Source organism: Anabrus simplex, chromosome 1 (genome assembly GCF_040414725.1).
Source record: "Anabrus simplex isolate iqAnaSimp1 chromosome 1, ASM4041472v1, whole genome shotgun sequence".
Taxonomy (NCBI): Eukaryota; Metazoa; Arthropoda; class Insecta; order Orthoptera; family Tettigoniidae; genus Anabrus; species Anabrus simplex.
In genome coordinates this window covers 881,404,709-881,426,239 of record NC_090265.1, presented here as the reverse complement: position 1 = coordinate 881,426,239, position 21,531 = coordinate 881,404,709, and the positions used below count along the sequence as shown (strand labels likewise).

Below are 21,531 nucleotides of genomic sequence, written 5' to 3'. Positions count from 1 at the left end.
ATCTACACGCGTGGCCTTTGATTTAATCGAGTACAAAGCCTTTTCAATCTGATTTTCTGTGACACTGTGAATGGTGGATTGACTGGAGGGGAGGGCGGTGATTCGGTGCAGTTAATTGGGGCAGGTTGAATATTTATTCTACTAGAGAAATCGTTCAGTTCGTCAAGTAGAATGTCAGGAGTAGTCTGGCTCTGTTGATGTTTTCCTATTCCCAGAGCTCTAAATTGGTCCCATACGTGATTGGAATTAAAGTAGTTAGCTAAATTCCGGAAATATGCACATTTTTTATTTCTGATTAACTGCTTTGTGCGATTTCTTAAGATGCGATAAGATTCGAAGTCTGTGTCATCTAAGGTTTGTTTATAATGTCGAAATAACGAGTCACGGTGGGCCATCATTCTCTTGGTTTCAACATCTAGCCATGGAGAAGGGCGAGAAACCTTTATTCGACGTGTATGTGTGTGTTTCTTTGCCGCATTAATCGTATAAGATGTCACTTCTTTATAGCTTATCACATGACCATTATTATAATAAAATTACCGTATTTATATTCTGGCTTGGGGACTTGGTGTTTTTCCCAACATTTTCCTCTTCATATTCAGTTAACATACTACACTACCAGGCACGAAAGAAACACACAACAGTGATTACATCCCTCCATATAGGATTGCGTCGGGAAGAGCATTCGGCCGAAAAACAGGGCCAAATTCACATGTGCGACACAGTTCGCACCCGTGACCCCAGAGATGTAGGAAAAACGGAAGAAGAAGAAGAAGATGATGATGATGATGATTACGATTAGCTTCCGGAATCCGCACGAATCCACCACTCTTACTTGGATACAAGGACACTAATTTCCTTTTTAGGTATTCTATACCACCTAATCTCTGGAAGTTTGTTCACCTATCAAAATAAATGCCTCGCCCCCCAAACTGAAATCCTGGCTACGCTACTGCGTGGAGTGACCGGATTTGAACCACGGAATTCAGCGGTGAAAGGCCAACGCGTTGCCGCCTGAGCACGGGGGCTTTTAATGGTGTAATCCATGTTCGAATTATGTTAGAGGGTTTACCCATATTAGATTTGTTTTCATCGTTCATGTATAATTCATAATGATTTACCATCGATATCTGTTTATCAATCTCCTGATCACGACAAATAAAGACGTGAAATTAAATGTCCGTGGTCTGCTATGCCGATACTTTCTGACATGACACGTTTAATTTTACTTCAGCTACACCATTACGCTCGTCGTCTTCGTTAACGATATCGTACTTCACTCTAAAATACTCTTAAAAACCCAATGGGCAAATGAGCAGCGGCATGTATGATATTTCATGTTATTTACCGCGTATTGACACGCAAGCGGCCCCGCAACAAATACAATACGTGACACGGATTTCGCCTTGCTAAAATGGGAGACAATTCGACGGTGGCGCTCCTAGTGACTTGACCTGAACAAATCGCGCTAAATTCAAATATCAATGGAAATGTATATACGGAAATGGATAAATAAATTACGTCTAGAAAGAAAGTGTTATTGAGATATTAACTTCGAAGTCGCTAAAGCAATTCTGGATAAATGAATGAAGAATTATTTAAAAGGTTATTATTCATGATGATGATGATGATGCTTGTTGTTTAAAGGGGCCTAACATCGAGGTCATCGGCCCGGTTATTATTCAAAGACTGAAATTAGACATATAAACAGGAAGTGAAATGGACTGTTGTGAAATGGCTTTATCTTCCATTTGTGCATTACTTTTTTTAGCTTTAGCATTCCTGCCTGAACTCTTACGGTTGGATTTGTCTTTTTTCTCATTTAAAAACGTTGTATCATCACATTAAGACACTTGTCAATAAAAATATCGGCACATTCCTTACACACATGATGCAATGAATTAACATTTAATAGCTGGCCAATTTTCCTCTTAACATGAAGCGTACTAACAGGAAGATATTCCTTACACATATGATGCAATGAATTAAAATTTAATAAAAATAACGTTATTTGTTTTACGTCCCACTAACTAATCTTTTACGGTTTTCGGAGACGCCGAGGTGCCGGCATTTAGTCCCGCAGGAATTCTTTTACGTGCCAATAAATCTACCGACACGAGGCTGACGTATTTAAGCACCTTCAAATACCACCGGACTGAGCCAGGATCGAACATGCCAAGTTGGGGTCGGAAGGTCAGCGCCTTAACCGTCTGAGCCACTCATCCCTGCGAATTAACATTTAATAGCTGGACAATTTTCCTCTTAACATGAAGCCTACTAACAGAAAGATAATCTATAAAATCCCAGCTTTAATCTGAGAAGAGGGATAAAAGAAAGAAAAGTGTGAAAATGTTGTCGATAGTGATGCTTTGAGGAATATTTACGTACAATTAGAGTAAAAATGTAACATACCCTTGGCTGTATAGTCGAGGATTTTTAAAGTCGCTGGCCTGGAAATGATCTCAATAGATCTTATAATTCTTATATAAGCGTAACGCCCCTTCTTTCTTGTACACCTTATCCAAAACACTTATGTGACATTTCAAAACCCACAGATCACACCTACAACAACACATCGGTATTGAAGGTTAACTGCTGCACTATACAATAAAATATGCGTACCGGTATTACATTTTAAGCCAGTTAAAATATGGGTCGAGCAGGTCAGAAGATTATGAAGCAAATACAGTAGAGATAATATGCGACACTGAGCGAGATATCGAGGGACAGCTACTGGAGCTAACTCTAGCGGATAGACCTGAACAGTACTGATTCTCTCATAACAGCACGTGTATTTTTGTGTGAAGTTTTTGGTGTTATTTATGCGTTTTCAGTGAGTTGACATAAATAAATAGTAGTGTGTGTCATTCCTTGATATCTCCTCTCAACGTGAGGGGAAAGTTATGTGCTGTGTTTGGCTGCAGTAATTACGAAGTAGAGAAAAATGCGCGGTCGTTCTTCAGGTTCCCTCGTGACAAGAACATGTATGTAATATTGTGTTTGCATATATATTCTTCCAGTGACAGAGATTGTTATAGTACTTCATGTATTTGCCCGCAATGAAAGTCAAGTTCGCTTGGAGTCGAGAGGCTACATGCGCACCGAGACAAGACCAACTACAATACTCAGACCACAATACATAAAAAACATGGCTGCCGTACCAGGCCAAAGCTGACGTGGCGAGGAGAAACCTAATAATGGTCGTGAGAATATTGCAGTACGAAAATATTTATTGATGGATTTTAAAAAAGCAGCATTTGATACGTAAAAGAGAAATGGTAATTTTACGTGCTCTTTATCTAGAGGATTTTTTCTTGTTTAACGTCCACTATCACATCGATAGGTGTTGGCGATGGATGGAAGGAAAGGGCTACGAGTGGGAAGGTAGCGGCCGCGGCCTTAATTAAGGTACAGCCCCGGCATTTGCCTGGTTTGAAAATGTGAAACCGCTGAAAACTATCTTCAGGGCCGCGCGGTCAGGGTTGAGTAGCTGTGATCTTGCATTCGGAAGATGGGAGGGGTTCGAAGCCCATCGTCGTAGCCCTGAAGATGGTGTCCCGTGGCTTCGCATTTTCACACCAGGCGAATGCTGAGGCTGTACCTTAATTAAGACCACGACCGCTTCCTTCCCACTCCTACCTCTTTCCTATCCTTCCGTCACCGAGAACTTTCGATGTGTTAATGTGACGTTGAATAACCGGCAACAGAAAAAAGCATTACAATAAACAACAAGTTATCAACGCCTAACAAATGTCACTTCGTTGAAAACACGAATACGGACTTAAGAAAAAATCGACACAGCACCAAACAAATAAGTAGTTTTCCGAACATTAACACTGTGACCCATTATCCTATTATGCATCATTCACCAAAATATTGAAGTTGACTAAAACTAGCACTACACACATCCTACAACTCCTCTTTTGAAGTTTCTTGGCAATTTTTCATTTGAGGTCGTATAATTGTTGATAAAATTACTGGCCAGAATTTTTACACAGTCCTTTATAATTTTTGACGAGGAAACATCACACTTCCACACATCACTTGAACAATTAATGTTACTTTCAAAGGTTAATACAAGACTAAAACAAGGGCTCTATTTTTCAGAAAGTTCCCCAAAATAAAGATTATGTCACTCATTTCCATACTACCCTCTCTGTAATTACCAAGGTGACTTACCAGAATTTCACATTTTCTCTATCTCTCACAATTGAGGTTGTCTTGCCCGTAACATCCTAATATCAACTTTAATTTTTCTGCTAGTAAAGCAATAATTTTATAATACACTTGCACTTCTAGGTCACTCGTTACTTTCATATTGATGGAATATCTACTGTAGGTCTTGAGAACATTATAATATTTCGCAATCACGTTGAATGGACTCATATTTTTGTCTTAAAAGGCTGAAAATATCTGTATCATCTTCACACCAATGTTTAAATGCGGTGCTACTTCGTCTCTCAGTGGGAGTTGCTGTTCATGCTTTTTAGGGCACCTTCTTCCTCGAGGTAAATAAATGTTATGCGAGAGACAGGTAATTTGACCTGCAGAGAGGTACACAATACAGCACACTACATTCTAAGTAAACGCCAATAATTATAACACCACCTCTCAAACACAATGATAAACAAACACATAACCTGTACGGTACCACGTTGAAACACGAAATAATTAACCTACAGGTATTTTAAGCTTCCACATAAAAGTGACTGGAGACACAAATACTTCCGTATCAGTATTGAAAATCACGAAGTACGATCATATGCCCACTCGAAATACCTATTTCACAATTATTGCTTTAAACTCGTATCCACAAACACATTTAACCTACGCCTGGCCCGCACCCACGGCCATATTGCCATTAATCGAAACCTGCCTTGAGGTCTGAGCAAGACCGACTCCAATCCTCAGACCGTAATATAAGAAAAACATGGCGGCCGAAGTAGCCGAATTGCTGGTATTGGCTAACACGAAAATATCATATACATTTTATATAAACGGCCGTAATTTAATATGATAAATGTAACATCGTAAGGAAAATCACTTTTACACGTATGAAATCGCTTCGCCAACAAGTACGCACCACATATAATCAACTAGAATCACATATATTCTACTAGAAAAGAGGCCAACAAGCTGATTATTTAGACATTTCAATTCGTCAAATAACGTTTTCTCTTAGATTTCACTTCGCTGGTTAGATGAAAATACGTGATAAAACTGTTAAAATATTTCTAGCATCATTTTGAATATTTCAAAATAAATTAAGGTGCAAAATTCCTCGATTTATTCGCTCTCATGAGAACTGTGAAACACAAACATAACTTGTTGCCTTAGTTTTGAAGTGGTAGATAATTTCTTAAATTCACCACCCAATGAATGGGAAGTATACCCGAAATCATAATGTTATTCGTTTTACGTCCTACTAACTACATTTTTTACGGGTTTCGGAAACGTCTAAATGCTGAAATTTAGTCCTGCAATAGTTCCTTTACGTGCCAGTAAATCTACCGACACGAGGCTGGCGTATTTTAGCACCATCAAATACCACCGGACTGAGTCAGGATCGAATCCAGCAACTTGGGATCAGAAGGCCAGCGCCTTAACCGTCGGAGTCACTCAGATCATTGCTAGTTTTTTGATAATTGCTTTACGTCACACCGACACATATAGGTCTTATGGCGACGATGCGACAGGGAAGGTCTAGGAGTGGGAAGGAAGCGGCCGTGGCCTTAAGGTACAGCCCCAGCATTTGCCTGGTGTGAAAATGGGAAACCAAGGAAAGCCATGTTAAGGGCTGCCGACAGTGGGGTTCGAACCTGCTATCTCCCGAATACTGGACACTGGCGCACTTAGCGACTGCAGCTTTCGAGCTCGGTGTCACCCATATCAAGTACACCCGAAATGATTATGTTAACATGATGTTAATATAATGTTGACATATGGCATAACAGCACTTCACGCAATGATAGTAACCTTAATAATGAAACGTTCAGACACTAAGGATATAGCCTAATACGTTTTTACCCATTAAATAACATGAGTGGAAAAACTCTATTGACTAAACATTGATATTTAACCACATGCACGAGCTTCAGTTCGGCACAGTCTGCTTAATAACTGATAGCCACAGCATGAATCGGAAGGTGTTGATAGTGTAAAACCCTACGTTACAAACCCAGCTAATCCCTCTAAGTCACTATTTCTTTTGTGTAACAGTATACAGATTGCTCCATCCGTCACACTTATAAGTTTTGTTATACTCCAAGATCCAGCCAAACATTTCCGCAGGCAAAGCACAGATTATTGTAAAATACACTTGCATCTAAATCACTAGACACTTTGAAGCACATAGACACTGACGGAATAACACAATATCAATTACATTCTATCTAAATTAATATTTTTCGAGGAACACGAATAGTTTGGAAGTAGAGGACTAGATTTCCTAACCTCAGACTTATTCTCAAAATGATGTATGCACGCTACGGTTTTGCCATGGACTTCAAAATAATCACGATGTATATTCCTAATCGATTTCTCTTCTAATGTTCTATTTCGTAGGAAACTTAAGAATAGTTGTATGAGAGGCATTGTCATAGTTAGACTAAAAACTGGTCCACCTAGTGCACTCATATTTTTTAATGAGTAAAAATACGATCAAAACAAGCACATTCTCACATTACTGCGTATAATTACAGATCCTATGTACCCACCGACTCATATAAATACACTCGCACACTTATATTCTACAAAGAAACTAACATTTATCGTCAAATTTAATAAAATTACACCGACTACATACGATAACAACAAACCAAAACAAACCCACATTTCCAACAATTTCGGCTACTCGATTCGCCATTTTTGAACGATCGAGAGTAGCATTAAGGTCTGAGGATTGAAGTCGGTCTTGGTCTGAGAATTGTAGTTGGTCTTTAACGAGACCGGTGTTCGGAGTCGATGGAGTCGACGCTCTCGATTCCAGGCTTCAGTCGCGCCCATCCCTAGTTTGATAGACTGGCAGCCCTGGTTTTCATCTTCACTGAAACTGCTTGTCAGCACTAAGTTGAATCGTGAGTTGTTTTTAGTTGCCGTAAAAGTTTGTTAAAAATGCCTGACCATTTAGGAGCGGAGATGCGAAAAGTTAAGAAAGAAGACAAAGAAGAAGAAAAGGAAATAAAATGTATGTTAATAGTTTTCATTGAACTTCAGTTTGTGTTTTAAATTAAGGTTAGGTGGTACTATCATTGTTGAAACCTGTTATTTTCTGAGAAGTATTTAATTGTTATTGGTACTGTTGTAATTAGATATAGCCTATATAATGATGTACACAAATCATTTCTTTCCCCTATTATATGGTTTAACGATGGCAACCAGGAATGAGTTAGCTGGAAAATTTATAATGTCCAATAACAGACCAATTATATTGGTATTATAAATTTACTCATTTGGAACAAATATTTTAGGCAGGCATCAATTTTTGAAAATGAGACAAAGTCTCTCATAGTGCATTAACACTGCCGGTGGCTCCAAATAGCCTACGCAGTGGCCTCCACGGTTTGCACTAGCCATACGTCTTGGTGAGTGTGCTATTTACCAACTGATGAGTCCAACTTAGCACACTGGGGCGAAACACTGGCAATCAGGAATGAGTTACCTGGAAAATTTATAATGTCCAATAATGGACCAATTATATTGGTATTATCGTGGCATGTGCAGGATGTACTTGCTATGTGAAGATATTAAATACAGAACGAGTGTAATTCCCAGATTTTTAGCCAAACCAATGGTCTTGTCACTAGGCACTGGTCTAACCAGTCCACACTAATGATCTCTTCAGTAGTCAATACTGTTACAGGGGACTAGAAGCGTGTGGGCCACTTCGCCAATCCTCTTTGGTTGCACCCAGACCAGTGGTCTTGTCACTAGCCAAGGTCTAACTAATCTAGACCATTGGGCATGTCACTAGCCAGTAATCTAACCATACCAGATAAATTGTCTTGCCAGTAGCTGCACTTAAGTTGGCAGCCTTGTGTAGCATATTATGATGTACAACCCACACCCTTCTGTATTTCTATCCCCTCTTTTGCACCCCCTTTAAGTACGGTTTTATCAAACTTGTTTAACGTCCTTCAGATTGGTCTACACCATTTTCCATGGTTCATTGCTATTGATGAGGAAGATGGAGAATATTGGTTGCATGAGATTCACTAATATGTGCTACTGGCACCTCAAGTTGAACTGCAGTTATGTTGTCATGTTTGTTAGCAGGCATTTTCCATACAAGTCTTACTGTAGTATTTAGTATCTTCACTTTTGGAATGAGACAAAATCGCATATTATGATCAGGGAAATAGGGACAGTGCGGCAGGACTTCCAGTCCCCAATGCTGTTGTTAGCATCATGTAACAGCATCTGCTTTGTGAAATCTACCATTGTCGTTTAAGATTGTGTTGCCCAACAGTTCTGGCTATTTCTCATGTTCTATGGCAAAGATAGCACCACAGATAATGACCTATAGTATTGTGCATTTTACACTGTGTCCCTCCTCAAGCTGGCTGTTACCCCAGAACACCTTGACTATCATATGCCAAACTGATCATTACCTAGCTTCATGGATGAGCAGCTTTGTTGACCTTTGAGTCATTATGTTAATCCAGAGTAACCCCACACATTGGACCGCCATTTAGGCTAACGTTTATGTGCTTGTATCCATGTGTCGTCAGTTGCTAATGATTCAGCATGCTGTATCTGTTGTGGTGAAATCTGTGCAGATTGATGCATCATCTCTTATAGTGTGTTTACTTCTCTTAATCAGTAAAATTATGTTTCATCATCTTGGAAGCAATCTTCCATGCATTTAAGTCTTACTGTAGTATTTAGCATACTGAGCAAGTGACTGCACAGTTTGAGTCACGTAGCTATCAGCTTGCATTCGAGAGATAGTGGGTTTGAATCTCGGTCGGCATCCCTGAAGGTGGTTTTCTGTGATTTCCCATTTTAGCATCAAGCAAATGCTTAATTAAGGACTCTCTCTGCCTTTCGACTCCTAACCTTTTCCTATGCTGTCGTCGCCATAGGACCTATCTGTGTCTGTGCTATGTAAAGTAAATTGTAAATTTAGTGTACTGATAGTACAGTTATAATTAAATACTGGGATAAAACGTGTCTTAGGCAGTGTTGGATCACAGCCACCAATATGTTGTTATGACGTACTCAGAAAGCTCGCTGTGAGGAAAGTCTGCTGTTGACTCTCTTTCATGTTTGAAAGCCTCTATCCACCTTACTGCAGTATGATAGGGTAGAACACAATCGTCTAATGCTTGATAAAACTTTATGTTACTCTCTTATGCATTGCCAAAGCGTAGAGCAATTGTCTTGAGATACAAGCTCTTTTTTTGGTTACTTCCATTATACACTACTCTCATCAAATTACTCACATCGAGAACATGATGATTTTTCAGACCGGTGTACTCGTATCTCATCTGGTGGCAACATTATGAGGTGAATATTGCCTATTTTCAAATGTATACGTAGATTTAAATTGTTGGCTTACATTAAGGAGATAAACATATAGTTTCCATGACTTACTGAAAGCCTTAATTTTAGTAGAAAAATAGTTTCTGTACCTTATTTTGTGATGGTCTTTTTGTTTTAGTGTTCAATTTTTAAAATTAAAATTCTGTGTTTTTTACACATGGACCATTTTTAACTTTTGATGTTATATTTTTCTTTTTCCAGCTTTGGATGAAGGCGACATTGCTCTTTTGAAAACCTACGTAAGTGTAATTTTTCCTTTTGCTCATAATGAGGTGCAGCAAGCAATATTTTAGAGGCAGAAAATTACCTGCTTGTGACTGATATTATCTTCTTAATATGCCTGGTTTCATCAGGCTGGATTAAACCTTAACCCAGTGTTACACAGTTTTAACTCTGAATTTCATAATTAATTCTGTTTCATCAAAGTGGGCGTTTTTTTATTTTATTTAAATGCTATTTATTTGGGGCGTCAACCTGAGATCTTTTGCCCCTACTTTGCACCATATGTTATGAATAGGGCCCGGATTTTTAGGTGGCATAAACTTTCACTTTATGTTTTTTGAATTCTTAAAATAGGTTATTTTAGGGTTTTTTGGTTTTCGTAGTTCTGTAAAATTTATTTATGTACTTATTTCAGAAAGAGCCTCCGTGGCTCAGACGGCAGCGCGTCGGCCTCTCACCGCTGGATACCGTGGTTCAAATCCCGGTCACTCCATGTGAGATTTGTGCTGGACAAAGCGGAGGCGGGACAGGTTTTTCTCCGGGTACTCCGATTTTCCCTGTCATCTTTCATTCCAGCAACACTCTCCATTATCATTTCATAGCATTTAGCACTCATTAATAAATCACCTTGGGAGTGGCGACCCCATTGTAATAACAGCCTATATATGTTTCATTCATCACGTCCCTGACCCGGTCAATGACTGGAAAACAGATTGTAGGTTTTCATTTTCACTTATTTCACAAAAGTTTACATTGTCATATTCATAAAAATACACTGTACTGTTTCCTTTTGCAAGTTATTTTTTGGCATTGCAGTAAATAATGTACATACCCAAATTGTCTGGCGTAAATCATTTCCTGTTGTCACGCAACACATTCTTATATGATGAAAAAGTTCTTTCAACGGGGCATGACGTCATTGGAGCGTAGTACATAGATGCTAATGAATTAGGTTGTAGGGGTAATTTTCCTGAATACTTTTCACCCTGTAATACTGAATTGATGACTTTCATATCTTCAAAAGCAGGATTGCGTTGAAGAATCTTGTGCAGCTTCGAAGAACATGCCACTCCCAATGGCCCAGGTATTTCTCTTCTGAAAACACTGCCAATGATATCCAGGGAATCTTTGAGTGGTAAAGTTGCACCATCCAACTGGAGAATAGCTTCTGGTATAAAACAAAAATGTGTCTTAATATATGCTAGGGAAGCGACGAGGGTCGGGCACTCGAGCGATTTCTTGGCCTTTGCGATGCAGGAAGCTTCTCTTTCATCCAAGTCACTGACGAAATTTTTAATTTCTTCTTGGTGCTCAGCATAGCAAATAGCAGCAGACAGCCAATTTCCCCAGCGGGTAAGTATCGGCTCAGGTGGAAGAGGTGTTGTTGGTAGTTTCTCTTTGAACACCTGTATACATGTTGGGGCTTTGAGGAAAACTTTCTTGCCTGAAGAAACCACGCTGTTGAAGTCACTGAAGTTGCTTCTAATCTCCTCCTCAAGGCCATGGTCCAAGCACGTAACGTGCAGCATGCTCGGGTAGAAGGACTGTAGAACCTGCCCTGTCTTCAACATGTAGGCAGCCCTGTCTGTCACCAACAAAACGAACTTACTATATTGATTCTGTGCTGGCCACAATATGCGTAAAGCATCCGTCACAGCGCAGGCTATTGTGCTGTTAAGTTTGTTCTATTTCTTTACAAAGAATTAGATGAACGTTACCTGGTTCATTTTGATCCAGCTTAACTACTACCACATTCACAATGAAGCGACCGCAACTGTCAGATGTTTCATCGACAGAACACCAAATATAGTGATTGCCTATATCTTCTCTTATGTCATCTAATGTCTTCTGGTAAACAGGATGCAAATAATTCTTGCTTAAAGTGGATTCATTAGGTATACTGCGGCCGCTGATGTCTCCTAAGAATGTTTTCATGGTCAGGTTACTTAGCACGTTCCATGGGACGTTTGCAGACACCAACGCCTGACATAGGCGTAAGTTAAAGTATCTTCAGGCTTGCCAACTGTGGAAGAAATAAACGTTTGCTTACTGTTGTTGCTGGACTTCTTTCTCCTCGCGACGCTAGCCATGTGAGCAGCTGCAGATTTATGCTGCTCAAGATGGGATTTCTGCTCACATTCAACCTGAAATGAAGAATCCAAATCCTAAGTACTCTTCAGTAAGGGAGCTAGGGTATTGCAATGCAGGTTTTAGATCAGTTACGGGAAACTTACTTCTTTGGAGCATGCCTGACAGAAGACTACTCGACCGTCTGTAGTGAAGTGTCCATCTGTAGCAATCAATTTTCTCAATAAGTGCGATTTAGGCATTGTTTCGCTATACAGCAATTACGGTTAGAAAATACTGCAGAAACCAGTCACCACACACTCTGCCGGCTGTACTCTATGGACGACTTGAGGCGAAACTGTTTACGTTCTTCCTGACCTATCAGATGCATCAAGGAGCCACCAGATGTCACATATGTACTGGGAAGCACGGGATGTGCTGCATTTAACGGTAATAACATGAACTACCTCCGTCCTATTGCTTGTATTTGCGGTGGAAATAATTTTACAATGCAGGGAAAATAACATTCTTTATTTGAAGAAGGTAAAACAGCTATTTAGGTTATTTTAGGTGTCAACCCCTCATTTAGGTTCTTTTAGGTGCAATGAAATTCACACATTCTGCTCCAGAAAGTGTGAAATGAACAAATATATCAAAATCTGTGAATTAAATATCGAGGAAAAATATAGGTTAAAACCTAAAAATCCGGGCCCTAGTTATGAACCTACGTGTATTTGGAAATTGTGGAAGTGTAAAGTGTTGAATGTGTTAAAGTTAAAGTATCTTCCCGTGTGTTGTCTTTTTCTTTTAATCTAACACCATGTCTTCTCACATTCTGTACGGTAATGCTTTGGTACGTTGTGACTAGCTCAGTTAGTAATGTTTTCTTCTTAGGTACAAAATTTTGTCTCTTTTATTTCTTTTCTGAATCTTTTCCATTTTTTTCAATGACTGTTATCAGGCATATTACGAAAGGCTACCACGGAACTGTGGAAGAAAACAAAGTACCGCGCGAAAAGGAGAGTAAGTACCTAGGTGTTAATATAAGGAAAGATTGGGGTAATCACATAAATGGGATTGTATATAAAGGATACAGATCTCTGCACATCATTATGAGGGTATTTAGAGGTTGTAGTAAGGATGTAAAGGAGAGGGCATATAAGTCTGGTAAGACTCCAACTAGAGTACGGTTCCAGTGTATAGGACACTCACCAGAATTACTGGATTTGAGGAAGAAAATCCAAAGAAAAAGAGTTTGATTTGTTCTGGGTGATTTTCCACAAAAGAGTAGTTGTACAAAAATGTTGTGAATTTTGGGCTGGGAATAATTGGAAGAAGGAAGAAAGGAGACGAGTTGCTCGACTAAGTGGTATGTATAGTTTACGAACTTTATCATATTAATTCGTATTGATACAGTTAAAACTAAGAAACAATGTTAGGTTTTGGGCCACTCAATCAATACACATCATGTATGGTATGTTCCGAGCTGTCAGTGGAGAGATGGTGTGGAATGACATTAGTAGACAAATAAGTTTGAGTGGTGGTATTTGAAGGTGCTCAAATACGACAGCCCCGTGTCGATAAATTTACTGGCACGTAAAAGAACTCCTGCGGGACTAAATTCCGGCACCTCGGCTTCTCCGAAGACCTTAAAAAGTAGTTAGTGGGACGTAAAACCAATAACATTATTATTAAAAGTATGAAAGATCACAATATGAAGATAAAGTAGGAATTCAAGAGGAAAAATTGGGACAAGTATTTGTTTATTGGAAGGGGAGTCAGGGATTGGAATAATTCATCAAGGGAGATGTTCAATAAATTTCCAAATTCTTTGCTATCATTTAAGAATGGGCTCGAAAAACAACAGATAGGGAATCTACCACTTGGGCGATTGCCCTAAATGCAGATCAGTGGTGATTGATTGATAAACAAAAGTATTCAACCCAACTTCCGGATAAATGTGCATAAATTTTAACCACACATTTATCTGGCTGTTGTAGTACAGGCCCTTAACCCTGCTTGATGAACCCAGACCACAGAGTATGATGTGCTACCATTTAATTGGAAGTTAATTTTATGGAGTATTTTGCATAGAACTGGTTTGATAAAATTAGCTGTAATATAAAATATTCTGTACAGATACTTAATAATAGGCTATAATTTGCATGGACTTAACTTGGGTTTTGTTAATTTTGTTAGAATCAGAGCAGGTGTTAAAAGTGTGTGCTGTTTTCATCATGGCACACCGCTGTCCACTGTTGCACGTACCTACTGGCTTACTGCAGTGTTTCGCTGGTGATGTTATTCAATTCTGCTGAAATGTTGTCCTTCAACTGTTGTAATGTATGGAGTCTGTTTGCATGCACCCTGTCCTTCAGCAAACTGCACAGAAAATCTGGGCTGCTGAGATCAGGGGATCTTGGAGAGCCACAACCATTTAGAGATGATCCCTTTGCAGAAGGAGCTCTCAGTCAATTCCGTGGATACATTGGGCATGTAGTATGTCGCTGACTCCTGTTGAAAATAACCCTATTGTCAGGTCCACATTATCCAACTGCTGCACACATTTATAAAAAATACAGCACTGTTATGCCAAAAAAATGGTGGAGTAAAACTTTACTAACAAATGTGCAGAAGAAGTAGACTTCCTGTGAAACATGATGCAGTAACACAGCACAACACCCATAAATTGCTCTCAGACACAAAATATATCAATTACCATGTTAGTTTAGTTTTTTGTATCACGTAACATTCCTGAGATATTTGTATAGCCCCCATTATTCCCGAGCTAAGCCCAGCCAGCGAGCGAGAGATCCCGAGGTGGACCGTTCGATCGTTGGCTATCACTTTCTAGAGGCATTTAAGGCAAGTTAAGGGTTGATGACCAAGCAGGATAAAAAGAAATGTTAAAACAACACTCTGACATTTATTCACATAAGCGAATAACAAATGAAAATATTCTTGATGATATTCTTTTTTACATTGAACTTCCATAATATTTTATTTCTTCCTCGGTTTTGAGTGACACGTGTTCTTAATCTCCAGCCTTACTGTGCTGTAATGAAAATCAAAGAAAAATTAGGCCTCTTGCCTTTCCAAATCAAAATATTTGATTGAAAGAATTAAAAAAAATTAACATAGAGGTTCATAAAATAAACAACTGTCTTGTTAACGAGGGTTTTACAATAAATGTGTTCAAGGCTTTACCAATTCAGAGTAGTCTCAACACGTGGTTTTAAGATGAACTCAACTAAATTTATCATTTACAGTATTTAATATTAGTCAATGACACCAACATGAACTTCGGTAGAAAATGAAAATTGATTTCAAAATTTTCAAAATTAATTAATTATTATTCTGATTATTATTATTATTATTATTATTATTATTAATCTCTCATCATTTAATTAACCTATGCTTCACTGTCACACGATCATGTTCTCATTAATTCTCCACTGCATCATTTACCTAACGATCGTCATTAACATTCCAGAATAATTATTTTCCAATTAATTATTATGACTTATTTTCACCATAACTCAAAGTCATTATGCGGCTAACGAACTTCTACTTCTGATCTTTGTATTGCATTTCCATTCAAATTAATCTTAAAATCTTTCAAAGTTCAACTATAAATGTGTCAGAAATTTACGTTATCCACGTGTGAGCTAGTTAAATAAATTTTATTTACAAATCGAGTGCCTTCGTAAGATAACGAGATGATCTTTCCTTTTTAAATCTCGCTAATGAAGAAAATAAATCCTTTTCTAGTCTTCCTCGACTTAAGTTGATCAAATTTTCCCTTAAGGGCATGAAAATTACTTATTAAGGCAGCACACAACGATGAATGTAATTTGCGTCGCAGCAAGTGCACGACCAGATCAAATTAAATTGGACCAACATGATACAAGAGAAATATACGTATTCACGTATACACACACATTCACACTAGGAAACACGTATTTTTTATGTACATTATTTACATCGAATCCTGTTTTGGCAAGTTTATTCATGATTTTTACGAATGGTCAGGTCACGTAATATCTAGCGGAAATAATCTGTGTACTGAAATTAATGGTGACTAGTGATCGAAGTCATGGGTATCACTTGGTAGAAACACATTTCACATATCGATGTGAGTTCATCTAACTCTTGAAATTATAATGGAAGATTCTAGTAAAATCCGTAAGCACTACCATCGCTTGGGCTACAGGTTGAAACTATCGCGAGCGTGAGCCTTAATCGTATTATTTTTATTCCCTACCTGTGAAATACACTCGCAACACGTACTCCAATAATTATAATCTGTCTTGCGCTCCCAATACACAAGAATAAGTCAAATATCATCATTAAATCATCAATCGCTCAATTATACAACAAATATCCCTCAGGATTGGTCATATTCCAGACCCTTCATGAACAGAGCACATTCAATTTCACATATAAGGACTCTACTGTAAATTTATGGCTCACGAGCATTTAATTCTGTTTTACCCGATCTTTAGCCAATATTATTATTATTTAAGTGATTATTACATCCACTGATCCTCGTGGAATATCATAAAATTAGATGACTTCATCATAAATACAGCAAGTGATCTTGAAAGACACTAGGTTCGACCCTATTCACTCAAAATGTACACGTAAATATCAGTCCAATAACTTTCAACATTACAAGGGAAGTAGATTTATCGCGTGGTTAGTGATTTTTAAATTTTAAGCTCCCAAGCATGGGAAATCATTCGAATACAACCTACATGTCTACTCTAACAGATTCAAAATTTCATTCACACGTACCTAGTCTACCACGACACCTTAAGAAGTGGAAAAATGAAATGTTTCTAACTACAACAAACTAATAGATCTACGACTTAAAGAAGAAAAACCTCTAGTTGTACAAAAGGTGAGACAGATAAATTAAAAGGTACTCAAGTTTTAGATGGAGTTCGGTCCCTGTGGACAGTCAATTATTCCAGCATTTTCCTCCGGTCAGTCTCCTTCCAATTACCAGATACGCCTCACATTTTACAGCTCCATGGAGACTTTGTAGCAGGTGTCCCTCGATGAAGTTGTGTTATAGATGGTTGTGGAATTGTCCATCTTGAGGTGTTCAGCTTCTAAGACGACTTCTGTAGAATTCCGGTCACAAGCTGTAACCGAGATGACAAGATTAAGTATTTGCACAAGCACACGTCGAACGTTAATAACTCGTCTACACAGTCACACTTAACTTAGTTCTTGATGCGTGTTTTACTCCATAGGAATTCGCTAATTATCTCGCTAAATTCTGGCAGAACGGGCGTCGACTGAACTGGAAATCATTTCTCCACGTGGTCGGATAACGCAGCGTCGCACATCCAAGTCTAGAGTTCAGAATAGCAGCACAGCGAAGAATATTCAGAGAGAGAGCAATACAGTAAAGGATATTCAGAGAGCAATTTACTCGTAACAAGGCCTTTTTATATTATCGGCCTGGGAGGTGTGATCTTCAACGAGAACGATAATTGGCTGACGGGTCTCATTTAATTGGCTCAGACTATTCCAAATTCAGAATGTGAGTTGCGCGCGTGCGGCGGTAGTCACGTAATTTGCCTCGACCTTGGCACGGACCGGGCCATGTATCACCCCTCCGAGTGACGAAAAAAACTCGTTCTTAGCTCGCCACTACTTCCCCAATGACACATTGCAGTTCCGAGCAGACAATAAAACTTTTAATCTCCACTTGTTGAAAATATGCACAATATCGCCAATTTTAACGGGGACAGTATCGCACCCTATAGGCTCTGTGCTCTGATGGGAGAAATGCGCTGCGAGTGGCGAACATTGTAACTTAATGCGTTTCACAGCGCACATATCCGCTGTCGTTTCACCGCATGCTGCCATGGCCGACTAAATAATAACAGTGGGATTTCTGAGTGTTTTATGCAACAACAATTGGCCACATTATTCCAAACTTGCAAAAAGTGGTCATGTAATAATTTACAAGAAAAACAGTTTGTAGGAAATAGCAGCAGAGCAATAACTGCGAATGTGATCAGAAAGAAACATTGATTCCCTAGATATCCTACCATTTCATGATAGAGGCAACGTAGTAATTTATGTATTATAGTGGAGTGGTGATAAGATTTGTGTTCATATACACATTCAATGGAGCCTCCGTGGCTCAGATGGCAGCGCGTCGGCCTTTCACCGCTGGATACCGTGGTTCAAATCCCGGTCACTCCATGTGAGATTTGTGCTGGACAAAGCGGAGGCGGGACAGGTTTTTCTCCGGGTACTCCGGTTTTCCCTGTCATCTTTCATTCCAGCAACACTCTCCATTATCATTCCATAGCATTTATCACTCATTAATAAATCACCTTGGGAGTGGCGACCCCATTGTAATAACAGCCTATATAAGTTTCATTCATTACATACCTGACCCGGTCAATGACTGGAAAACAGGTTGTAGGTTTTCATACACATTCAACATTGCTGTCTTCAGAAAAACATCCTTGGTCTATTTCTAATACAATATCATGTTAGCTTAGGTTAATGCTGCTAGGGAGGCGATTGATTTTAAATTTTAATTTTAAATAATTTTATTTAAACATAACCATGTTTTCTAAGGCAGACCTTGGTAACAATCGTTATTATTTCATGAAGGTGAATAATTGTTTCCATGAAATGTAAGCATATTTCAGCTGTTTATGCAGTTTTGCTCAGAACATGTCACCTCGCATAATGATCGACCGTGTGAATGGTCTCGACCTCGCATCTCAAACGTAGGGAAAGAGAACTACAACAGGGGGAAGAGAGTAGAGGAACTTTTTCTGATAAAAAGGCTCAGGCTTGATGTTGGACTATTGAAATTGCTGATATTAAAACCACGTGTACACTATCAAAAATTATGCATGAGAAGAAAAGTTCAGAATCACTTAAAGTTGCCAATAAGTGATTATTTATATTGTGTGTCTGTATGTATAATATGTTCAAGTCCACCTCCGTAATATAACGGTTGGCACTACCAGCTGCCTTCCTCGGGGGCCCAGGCTTGAATCGTGACACTGTCAGAAACTTAAGATTGGCATGAGGGTTGGTATGTGGTTAAAACTGTGCATGCAGTTCATTTCCATTCGGGCTGTGCTTAAAAGAAATGCAATACTTCGGGACGAGGACATGAATGTACAGATGTAAAATACGGTATTTCTGTGAGTTATTGATATTGCATAATGGAGGGGTACTTGTGTAATTATATTTGTGTACTGCCTTTCCAAATCCATTTCATTAGATTGGTAACCGAATACTATAAAATTTCACAATTTGATCTACAGTACAGTACGGTATATTTTATTATTATTATTATTATTATTATTATTATTATTATTATTATTATTATTATTATTATTATTATTATTATTATTATAGCTGTAATTAAGACTGTGGCAAAACAATACAATGTATGTCTATTATGTGTGCTCTCTAAAAAGATGGCCTACTGCAGCTTGCTTTGCAAATATAACATTGCTGTAATAATTTGTTTCTAATTGTTTAACTATTTGTAAATAATGGTTAAAATACATTTTGTAAAGAGTTAGTTTGTATTGATTAAAATGTATAAATCCAGAATTACTTCTTGCGATTTACTGCTATGATCCGCTGCCTTTTCAAATGCATTTCATGAGGTCTTGAAGAAAACCTTTGTATCACAGTATCTATTAATGCAGCCAACAACAAGCATATAGTTCTGCCCGAACGTTATTGCATTAAAAATAATCATCAGAAGTCAGCATTGTAAAATTCTTCTTCTTCTGATTCTCCTTCTTAATTTATTCGTTGGGTTCCGCTTTCGTGTTATACCCAGCTACTAGTCGTTTTATCGTGTATTAGCTGAAATTAGCTGAAAAAACATACATAGGTATCATATACTGTGTCAAAAACAAAACAAAAAACTTGGGATAGAGAATGTACAGGGACACAAGGTTCTACTCTTCACGCCAGTGTGAAGCATCACGACGGCTATCTACATCACAAACATGACCAGATCAACACATAGGGAATGTGGTCTTAGATTCTAATAATGGCTTTAGACAAAAACGTAGAAAGGGATTCAGCGATAGAGGGCCACTGTAAAATGATTGAATATATGTATGTAAACATCACACACACATATTGCAGCTTCTTATGGTCAGCTGTTAATGAAGGTGCTCATAAGCAGTTCTCCTAATGTCCACCCACAGAAGCACATTGCTATACGCACGGAGCCTATAGCGGGACTGTTACCTTCTTCGGGAGCAGAAGGAGCTATTGTCTCCCTGTCCGGGCAACTTTCTTATTATACCTCTTGGTTTTATTACTCTAAAGTGATGCGGAACTGGGCGAAGTGCCACTTCTCCAATTGACAACTCAGTTCATGAATCTTCAGTCGTTCCAACACTTTCCTCAGATGTACCAGGTGTTCTTGAAAATTCTTGCTTTGGATTTAAATGTTGTCAAGATACACTTATGCCTTTGCTGGCGAGATGTAGTGTTTACAGTGCACTGTGTCTTCTGGTATGGGCTAGAATAAATTTGTTACTTTCATTGCCCTGTCTCAGTCTCATCCTTGGCTTTGACAATATGAAAGTGACTGAGGTATGAGCAATGCTGGTAATACCATTCCTTATGCAGCCAGTCCCTGTTATGAATGGTGTGAAAATATTGTTCATAGGGTCAGTTGGTGCATGCATTTCAGTGGGCTTGGCAGACTGATATGTAATAGCAACTTCTGTCTCGGTGAGGAAACCAATGGGAAACTACCTCACTCCTCATTTCCCTAGTATGCCTCTTCAGTGACGCCTAGGCTGTTTATGATAGCTGTAGGCGGAGCTGTGGAGGATCAAACCAGCCTTCGGGATGAATACCCAACACACAACAAGATACACTTGGCAAAAATCTCCAACATATCCTGATAATACCGTATCCATCAGTCGCATGAAGGTGGCAGGAACATTCTTCAATCCAAAGGGCATTACTGCAAACTGGTACAATCCTCTTGGTGTCATGAAGGTGGTCAGTGGTGTAGAACTTTCTTCGACCTCTACTTGCCAGTATTCGGAGTTGAGATCCAGCATGCTGAAAATCCCAGACCCACTTACTTGTTTTAGCGAGTCTTTCAGGTCAGGCATGGGGTGGGCATCACTAACGGTCTTCTCGTTCAACCTGCGGAAGTCCACACACACAGTTGATACTCCCCATTCTTCTTCTTCTTCTTCTTCGTCGGTAGGACGATAAGGTGAAGCCCAACAGTATGTAGAGTATCGATGAGACCTTGCCCTTCCATTTCTTAAATCTTCTGGATGACGAATTTGCGCTTATCCGGGTTGATTGGATATGGACGTTGCTTGATGGGTGAGGAAGCACTGCATTCAGTGGTGTGCATTACCGTGGTAGTCTGTGCTATTTTATTGGTGATGAATTCCGAAAAGTCCTTTAAGGTGTGTCTCAGCTCCTCTTCTTGACTCGGTCGAAGATGTGTTAACTGGATAGGCCTGTCTCCCAGGTTTACGTTGACTTCCGTATCCTTGCGAGTCTGGAGATTTCCATCATGCCAGGCGACCCTCAGACGTCTGTCTTTTCCCAAAAAGACTTCATGAGCTGCATAGCCTAGGATCACCTTGTATTCCACCAGAAAGTCATGACCTAATATGATGTCAGGTATCAGGTTCTGAATCACTGCAA

At 39.0% G+C, this 21,531-nt stretch overlaps 1 protein-coding gene across 1 annotated transcript in view; it reads left to right on the top strand.

Annotated features, from left to right (window-relative positions):
• The first annotated feature begins 6,986 nt into the window (after positions 1–6,986).
• Rpt1 (26S proteasome regulatory subunit Rpt1) overlaps positions 6,987–21,531 on the top strand; it is a 141,294-nt gene continuing 126,749 nt past the window's right edge. The window contains exons 1-2 of the mRNA XM_067136524.2: positions 6,987–7,186; positions 9,745–9,782. Of these exons, the coding sequence (XP_066992625.2) occupies positions 7,114–7,186; positions 9,745–9,782 (111 nt within the window). The 5' untranslated portion in view covers positions 6,987–7,113. The remainder of the gene's footprint in view (positions 7,187–9,744; positions 9,783–21,531) is intronic.